The 8,571-nt window shown below is 33.8% G+C and overlaps 1 protein-coding gene across 1 annotated transcript in view; it reads left to right on the top strand.

Annotated features, from left to right (window-relative positions):
• The window catches only part of LOC111710798 (Na(+)/H(+) exchanger protein 7), a 7,155-nt gene extending 5,988 nt beyond the window's left edge, over positions 1 to 1,167 (top strand). Inside the window, exon 3 of the mRNA XM_023484940.1 lies at positions 994 to 1,167. Within this exon, the coding sequence (XP_023340708.1) occupies positions 994 to 1,167 (174 nt within the window). The remainder of the gene's footprint in view (positions 1 to 993) is intronic.
• The last annotated feature ends 7,404 nt before the right edge of the window (positions 1,168 to 8,571 follow it).

The following is an 8,571-nucleotide window of genomic DNA, read 5'->3' as shown; positions in this document are numbered from 1 at the left end:
TCTAACAACTAAATAGTTTCAATCTAACAACTAAATAGTTTCAATCTAACAACTAAATAGTTTCAATCTAACAACTAAATATCCATATCAAATATTAAAAATTACAAATATAGTTTAATTCACTTTTACTATTTTCTTTATGAATTAATTACTTTTTAATGACAGCCATTATCTAACAAAGGTTAAATTTATCTATCAAGGTATTAAAGGAACCTCCATTCACAGTGGGACATTTTGTTTTTTAAACCTTTCTCTGATCAATTATCTTGAAGATATTTTCGTTTTTCTAATTTTAAAAATTGCTTAATTCTGACAATTGTCTCATCTCAGGCAGAATTGCGCAAGTCACTTTAATTAGAGAAATCATGGATGGAAAATAATAATTTTTTAAGAGAAAACCATTAATATCTCAGTTATTCTTGTCTAGGCAAAAATGGTGTGGGTACCTCTGTGAATCAGTCATGCAATTAAGTTCCTTTAATAAATCCAAACTTAATTATTTTTTATGATAAAATTTGCTTCAACATTCTACTACCAATAATACTTGATTAACTAAACTGAGGGGACTATTAGGGGCTTTAGTCCCGTGGGAAATGTGGGGTTTCGATCCCTAAAAAGCCCCACAGCGAACCACAAACTGAGATAGGCTGATATGGCTGTGAAAAAAATCTTTAAAATTAGAGAATTTGTTTTAATAATAATGCATAAAACTTCTCTTAAATTTCTTTCTTTACAATGACTAAGATTACTATGCTAGGATTTGTTTAAAATAAAGGCTACCTATAAGTTATGGACAGGAACTTTGTAATTTAAATTAAACCTTTCAAGGGTTTTTATTTTAATATGGTGCCATACAAATATCTGAAGGTTCCAGCAATTCTAAACTGTATTCTGTGAACATTTGCTTTCTTATTCTGTACATAGTTAAAAAGATAAACAGAAACTCAGATTAATTAGTTCCAAATCCTAACAGATTTTTATCTTTTTTCCAAGGATGAACCGAGGGCTGAAGACGAGAGTTCGGCGACCCGGCCAGGTTTAAACCGCTCCGCCTCGGCCAACTGGGCAGGACTCCGCCGCGCGAGCAAACGCGCCGTAGCGATGAAAGATCAGTATGATAAGGTTCAGACGGAGAAGAAACTACGGAGTCCTCTCCCAACTCATTGAAGGTAAACCAGGAGATATCCGTCCTAATCCTTTGAAGGTAAACCAGGAGATATCCGTCCTAATCCTTTGAAGGTAAACCAGGAAATATCCGTCCTTATCCTTTCAAGGTAAACCAGGAGATATCCGGACCAACCCATCATAGGTAAACTAGGAGATATCCGTTCCAACCCTTTGAAGGTAAACCAGGAGATATCTGTACCAACCCATCATAGGTGAACCTTAAGATTTCGTCCCAACCCATCATAGGTAAACCTTGAGATATCCGTTTTAACCAATCACAGTTAAACCTTGGGATATTAGTCTCTTCCTTACATAGATTAACTGAGGCCCATTATAGGTAAACCTTGAAATATCCGCCCAAACCAATCATAGGTAAACCAGCAGATGTCCTCCCCAATCTATCAAAGGTGAACCTTGAGATATCCGTTCCAACCAACCTTGGGATATTAGTCTCTTCCTATCATAAATTAACTAGGATAGATCCGTCCCAGCCCATCATAGGTGAACCTAGAGTTATCCGTCCAAACCAAATAGGTTGTCCAACCCTATCATAGGTAAACCAAGAGATATTCGTCGCAACCTATATTGGTAAACCAAAAGAGATATCCATCCAATGCAACCGATCATATATATAAACCTGTTTTTTATACGTTTGTTTACTTCAGGAGAGTGGATTCCATAAAAGAAGAGGAGGAGAAGGAGGAGAGAGAAGGCAGAGCGATGGATGGAGATTCAACAGAGACAGATATGTTTCTCAGTCGGGTTCGGCATACGTCCATGCTATAGTCAACATAAACATGTAAACAAACAGTACTGTGTACTGCTGTGTTTATAATGCCTAAGAAACTATTATTAAAGTATACTTGTAAATCTTCTTTGACTTATTGCATATGTATTTTATATATTTATATCCAAGGATATATGAACACCCTGGAGTAATAGATGCGTTGGGTCTTCATTAAAATCGAATTATGTGTATTGAGCGACTTTTTTTGGAGGTTATAAAGTAGCATAGCTGTTTGTTCTAGCTTGTAATTAATATATATTAGTTAGAAGGAGGTTTATTAGTGGTTTATTATGCATAAGCTGTATATAGTGAGAGTACAAAAAATGCGACCAAAATGTTCGCAAAGATTAAATAACATTATTCTACTTTTCATTAAAATATTTAGTAAATAAATAAGTGATCGCCCTTCTTCTCAAAAAATGTCTCTAGCTGTCGATAATTCAGGTTTTTCACTTAGGAATTTATTTGAGTTCTACACTTTTGAGAGAAAATGCGTTTTTGAACATTTTTTAATAATTTCTTTAAATGGTATATACGCAACAGATAGAAGTAGAATTAGTGGCGATCAAAACCGAATTAAATTTAGGCTCAGTCTATAACCCCCTTTCATTTTTCGCGTACACTCCCTTTAAAGAGTAGCATGCTTGGTACCTTTAAACCTTTGTCTGAAGATAAATGTCAAATACATTTCTGCTTTTTTGGAGGCGTACTTAAAATTACGTTTTACAATCCCTTTAATCATTAATTCGTCAAAATCCTCTTTCCGAAATTCTTGATCACTCCCTTTATTGCTTGTTTATTGAGTTTCCTTGTTTTCAACGCATATTAAACATATGATTATAAAGGAAGAGATAACGAAATGAACGTTAAAACCTATCTAACATACACTGAAACATTGCACTCATTCATGACCTTACACAAGTTGTCTTTTTCTCCCGCAGCATTTTTTTAATCAAATTTCTGAAAGCTTTTTAATCTCATATAAAATAATGCAAGAAAGTAACCAATGCCTGAAGAATCCACTTTCAGGAAATATGCATGTCCAAAACTAAAATTGTCGAGAAAATTGTGAGATTTGAACTCTTCTTAATTGTCATTGGTCAATTATGTAAAAGCGACCAATAGGAAGACATTCCAAAACAAGATTTTTCCAGAATTGAATTCTAAGAAGCACACACCGTCACCAACCGTTTGATTTTTACGAAATTGCGGATTTGCGCAAAACTCTTGTTGCAGAATTGCGCAAAACTTGAGTTTCGCAAAAGCGGAATAGGGAAATTTTGCGCGAAATGACTTTTGCGAATGATTTCGCAAATTGTTGTTTTTTTTTCGCGCAAAATTGATGCGCAAAGAAAGAAAAATATTGCGTTTCGTTCCGCAAAAATTGCGCAAAAGTTTTGCGAATGGAAACCCTAGACTGTAAGGTCATCTGCATTGAATTTAAATAGCTTATTTGATGATTTGGCAAAGAAAGAAAGAAGTCTAGAGTAGCAGGGAATCATAGATATAAACTAGAAAACAGACATTATACATTCGTTGATGCTTCATCCTTATGGGTAACCCTGCACACTATAAGATTGTAGTTTAACAAAAAGTTCAAAAGACTGTCAAAGGTCGTCTTTTTCTTACGCAGGATTCGGGAAGTTGATAATACCAAATAGATTGTCAAGTACAATAGATGGCGACGTAAAATTTATACACTCTCAGTACAGCTGTATTCTGACGTCACAAGTGTCAACTCGGTTTTTGTGTCTTACAGTGAAATAAGTTTAATTCTATGTGTTCTTTATTTTCTGTTTTTACATTTTTTTATTTAATCTTGGCAAATATGTCAACTAATGTGAGAAAATATCGTTTTCCTTGTTATATTTGACACTTGTGACATCGTGTATAATTGGTCTGTGTTGCCATCTATTCTTCTTAATAATCTATTTTGAATAATACGGGTACCAGGGAACAAGAATAAAGGGAAAGGAAATGGCACTGGTCTGACATGAGAAAGACAGTCGCACTGCTTTTCAGACGGGTTTCTTATTACACACGCACACTCTTTTGGTATAGACACACCCTCTATGACTACAGCCAAGGAAAATGCAGAACAATGTCGTCAACCATGATTAAGCTTTAATAACGAGTAGTTTATTATGTACTTTATAATCAAATTATGTTCTTTGCATGAAAATTTCTTTTTTAGTTTTGACTTTAATATATAAATAATTTATAACATGCATATTAACCTTATTTTTAAGTAAACAATTAAAAATACACAAATGTACTCTCCAAGACTGTACGCATACAAAGATTCTCTGTACTGTATACACCGACAGTACACTTGTTCGATTCCTTATTACACACGCACACTCTTTTGGTACAGACACACACAGCTGACGTTTTGAGGTATTGCCCCGTAACATTCTGAGTTTCCTGAGTTTCCCGAAACCCTTACGAAACTCAAACCCAGACTTAAGAGAGCTAACCCGGTTTCGTGGCCAGGTTTGGTTTGGGATACCCGGTAAATTTCTTTTAAGTTTTGCCCTCTGACGGGTACCAAATAGATTGTCAAGTAAAATAGATGGCAACGTAGAATTTGTACACTCTCAGTACAGCTGTATTCTTACGTCACAATTGTGTCAACTTAATTTTTGTGTTTGACAAAATTATTTATAAAAGTGATATTTTTAAACTAAGTGCCGATCTTACAGCGAAATAAGTGCAATTTGTATTTTATCTTCTGTTTAACACTTTTTTATTTTATTAATCTTGGAAAACATGTCAACTAATGTGAGAAAATTTCGTTTTCATTGTAATATTTGCATTTGAGATGAATCATAATAGTTATTCAGAGAAAAACAGTTGAAAAATATAGAATTCAATTATAGATTAATTTGATTATTCGAGGAGCTTGTGAATAATTTACCCGAAAAATTTCAAAGTTTTTGACTTTCAATTATTTAAATTTAATATTTCCTTGGCAAAAGTGCATTTTTCAAGTTTTATATTTTTAAGCATTTAAAACAACTGAAAACATTAACATTTGCATTATTTTATTTCACACTGCAAAGCAATATCACTTTACACTTGGCCTTTTAGAGCCATCTTTTAGATTTATTAAGATTATAATTTACACAGAAAACAACATTCTTCTTTTCTAAGCATTAACATGAAAGATATAGTCGTTTTTAATCATGAAAATTCGCAACCCACTTTTAAAAAGAGATTTCCACTGAAAATTATGCATAAGTTTTTGCACAAATAAATTTTCGTAATCAAAACCGTGAGTAAACATTTTTGATAGATTCTTCCATGTTAAAAAGATGTTAATTCTTTTGATATTAAAGTACATTTCCCACAGTGTAAATAATATGAATTCATGAATACATTCAGAAACAAGATAAAAAAATCATAATGAAACATTTTTTCTTTAGATTTCTGTGTGTATTTAACATTATTTGTTTAAAGATATTATTACTTCAAGGAAGTTTACCAAGAAATAACCCCAGTGCAGTCATTGGATGAATCAAGGAAGGCACATAGTCACCCTCAAATATCTTCTATAAATACGGCTTAATTGATTGGGCCCAACATGTTTTATGACAATCCACTTGACCCCTGGAAATGTTTAGAACCTGTAAAGTTAAACCATTTTCCTCGGAAAAAATGTCGACATCTATCATTTTTGGAATGCGCTAATATAAATAAGAAATCAGCAATAGTTTGAGACTGATAGAATTAGTCACTTTCATAACAACCGTTAAAGACTTTCATAACAACCGTTAAAGAACAAAACCCCAAGTCATTGTAAAAAAGGATAATTTAGTTTACGAGAAGAACGTGAAAAGCTTGATCCCAGCTTTGCCTGGGAACAAATTTTTCTCTATAAAAGTCAATCCATTCTACTAAGATTTTTTAGACTAAACTTAAAACATTCCTGATCGTGGTTTCCAAATCAAAATTTGAGGCAAATCGATCAAAAGTTAATGATCGACATACAAGGACAACAACTCGAGATTACAACATTATTTACATAAAGATACTGTGAGTTTCTAGTTTCTAGTTTCTAGTTTCTAGTTTCTAGTTTCTAGTTTCTAGTTTCTAGTTTCTAGTTTCTAGTTTCTAGTTTCTAGTTTCTAGTTTTTCTAGTTTCTAGTTTCTAGTTTCTAGTTTCTAGTTTCTAGATTCTAGTTTCTAGTTTCTAGATTCTAGTTTTTAGTTTCTAGTTTCTAGTTTTCGTTTGTAGTTTCATGTTGCTGTTCTCTAGTTCCTGGTGTAGTCCTGGATTCTCCGGGTAGGTTTGAAAACTAAAGAACAGGTCTCAAGGGACAAATTCTGGAACAGGTTCAACTCCGACTCTGGACACAGAATACAAACCTGGTCATTGGCGGGCAGTTAATTTCAGACAAGAGGACTATTAACTGTAGAGTTATTTTCAGACAATAAGACTATTAACTGTAGAGTTAATTTCAGACTAGAGGACTATTAACTGTTAATTTAAGACTTGAGGACTACTACTGTAGAGTTAAATAAAGACTGGAGGACTCTTAACTGTAGAGTTAATATCAGACTAAAGGACTTTTAACTGTACAGTTAATTACAGACTGGAGGACTAGTAACTGTTGAGTTATTTTTAGACAAGAGGACTACTACCTGTAGAGTAGATTACAGACTACAGGAATATTAACGGTAGAATTAATTTTAGAATAGAGGACTACTACCTGTAGAGTAAATTACAAACTGGAGGACTATTAACCCTATTCCTGCTGGGGGGGGGGGGTCAATTTGACCCCCCCCTGTAGTTTTTTTTTCATAACTCAAAAAGTATTGGTCTGAGGCTGTTGAAATTTTCTGACTTTTCTTACATACACAAAGCCCTCCCTTTAGGCCTAAAACCGGGCTTTAATACTAACTGCCTGAGTCCTCAGGCCCACTGCCTTAATGACTTCTTTTGCCTGTAACAAACTAAATCTTTGTTTTGACCAACTTTCACTTGTCAGATTTTGATAAAATTTAGCTTTTTGGAAAGCCTATGACATAAGGAAACGGATTGCACAAGTTTTGCGAAAAATAAATTGCACATTTTTTGCAAACAACCTGTCAAAGGAAATTTGCACATTTTTAGTTTTTCTTGATTAAAAATCAGGTTATTTAAAATTTTGCATACATTTTTGCATATTTGAAATGGCATGGTCAAGGGCTTTTCAAAAATGTATAATTTTTTTTTGCAAACATTTTTACTATATAACTGGATTTTGCGATAAAAAATTCAATCTTTGCAAATTTGCAAATTTTTTTGCAGATTCTAAAAGTAGAGCACAAGAGCTTTCTAATGATGTATCATTTGTCATATTTGGACATAAAACATGGGATTTAGAGGGGGGGGGGTCAAATTGACCCACCCCAGCATATCCTGGTTTTCAAGTACCCCAGCAGGGATAGGGTTAACTATAGTGTTAATTTCAGACGTGAGGACTACTACCTGTAGAGTGAATTACAGACTGGAGGACTTTTAACTGTAAAGCAAATTTTAGACAAGAGGACTTTTAACTAAAGAGTTAATGTCAGACAAGAGGATGTCTATTTACTGTAAAGGGAAATTTAGACTTTCGGACTATTAACTGTAGAGTTAAATCAGACAACAAGACTATTAACTGTAGAGTTAAATTCAGACAATAAGACTATTAACTGTAGAGATAAATTCAGACAATAGGACTATTAACTGTAGAGATAAATTCAGACAATAAGACTATTAACTGAAGAGTTAAATTCAGACAATAAGACTATTAACTGTAGAATTAAATTCAGACAATAAGACTATTAACTGTAGAGATAAATTCAGACAATAAGACTATTAACTGTAGAGATAAACTCCGACAATAAGACTATTAACTGTAGAGTTAAATTCAGACAAAAAGACAAGTGCATGATTTTATGTCAGAATTTAAAAAAGTCTCTTGCTGTATTTGCTTTTGTTCAGTCGTGATCATTAGTTGTTTTAACAGACTGAAAGTTTTTAAGTTTTCAATTTATTTTTCTCCATTTTGACAAAATAGAAAGGATGTTAGGTACTTTCCCAAAGGATTTTTCTCAAGCGGCAACTTCCCAAGGGTATTTTCCCAAGTGGCAACTTCCCAAATGTGCAATTTCCCAATCGGCAACTTCCCAAATGTGCAATTTCCCAATCGGCAACTTCCCAAGTCTGTCCTAGCCACAGTGCTCGGCCCCCAGCCTGCTCTAGCCGCAGTGCTCGGTCCCATAGCCCATCCTAGCCGCAGCGCTTGGCCACCATAGATAGATGTCAAGGTATATCTAATGCATAAAAGTAGTGAGCTCTGTTAGGGTGTCTGTATGCTTGTATGTCTGATCAAAGATTAGGAACCCTTTGAACAATTTGCATCAAATTTTGATCAGTGAAATCAGTGAAACATCACGGGAATGTTCTTAGCTGGGTGTAAAAGTTTTAAGTTGAGTAAGTTGACTTTAATATGAATTATCTTGGTTTCTAAGCAAAGCTGGGTTCCCGAGCTAGTTAAGATTAATTATTATGCTCAAGATACTAGAAAATTAAAGATTGACAAAATATGATTGATTTCAGAAGTTTTGGATAATAGAGAACTTTGCAC

This window comes from Eurytemora carolleeae, unplaced genomic scaffold (genome assembly GCF_000591075.1).
Source record: "Eurytemora carolleeae unplaced genomic scaffold, Eaff_2.0 scaffold1065, whole genome shotgun sequence".
Classification (NCBI taxonomy): domain Eukaryota; kingdom Metazoa; phylum Arthropoda; class Copepoda; order Calanoida; family Temoridae; genus Eurytemora; species Eurytemora carolleeae.
This window is presented reverse-complemented; position numbering and strand designations above follow the sequence as displayed.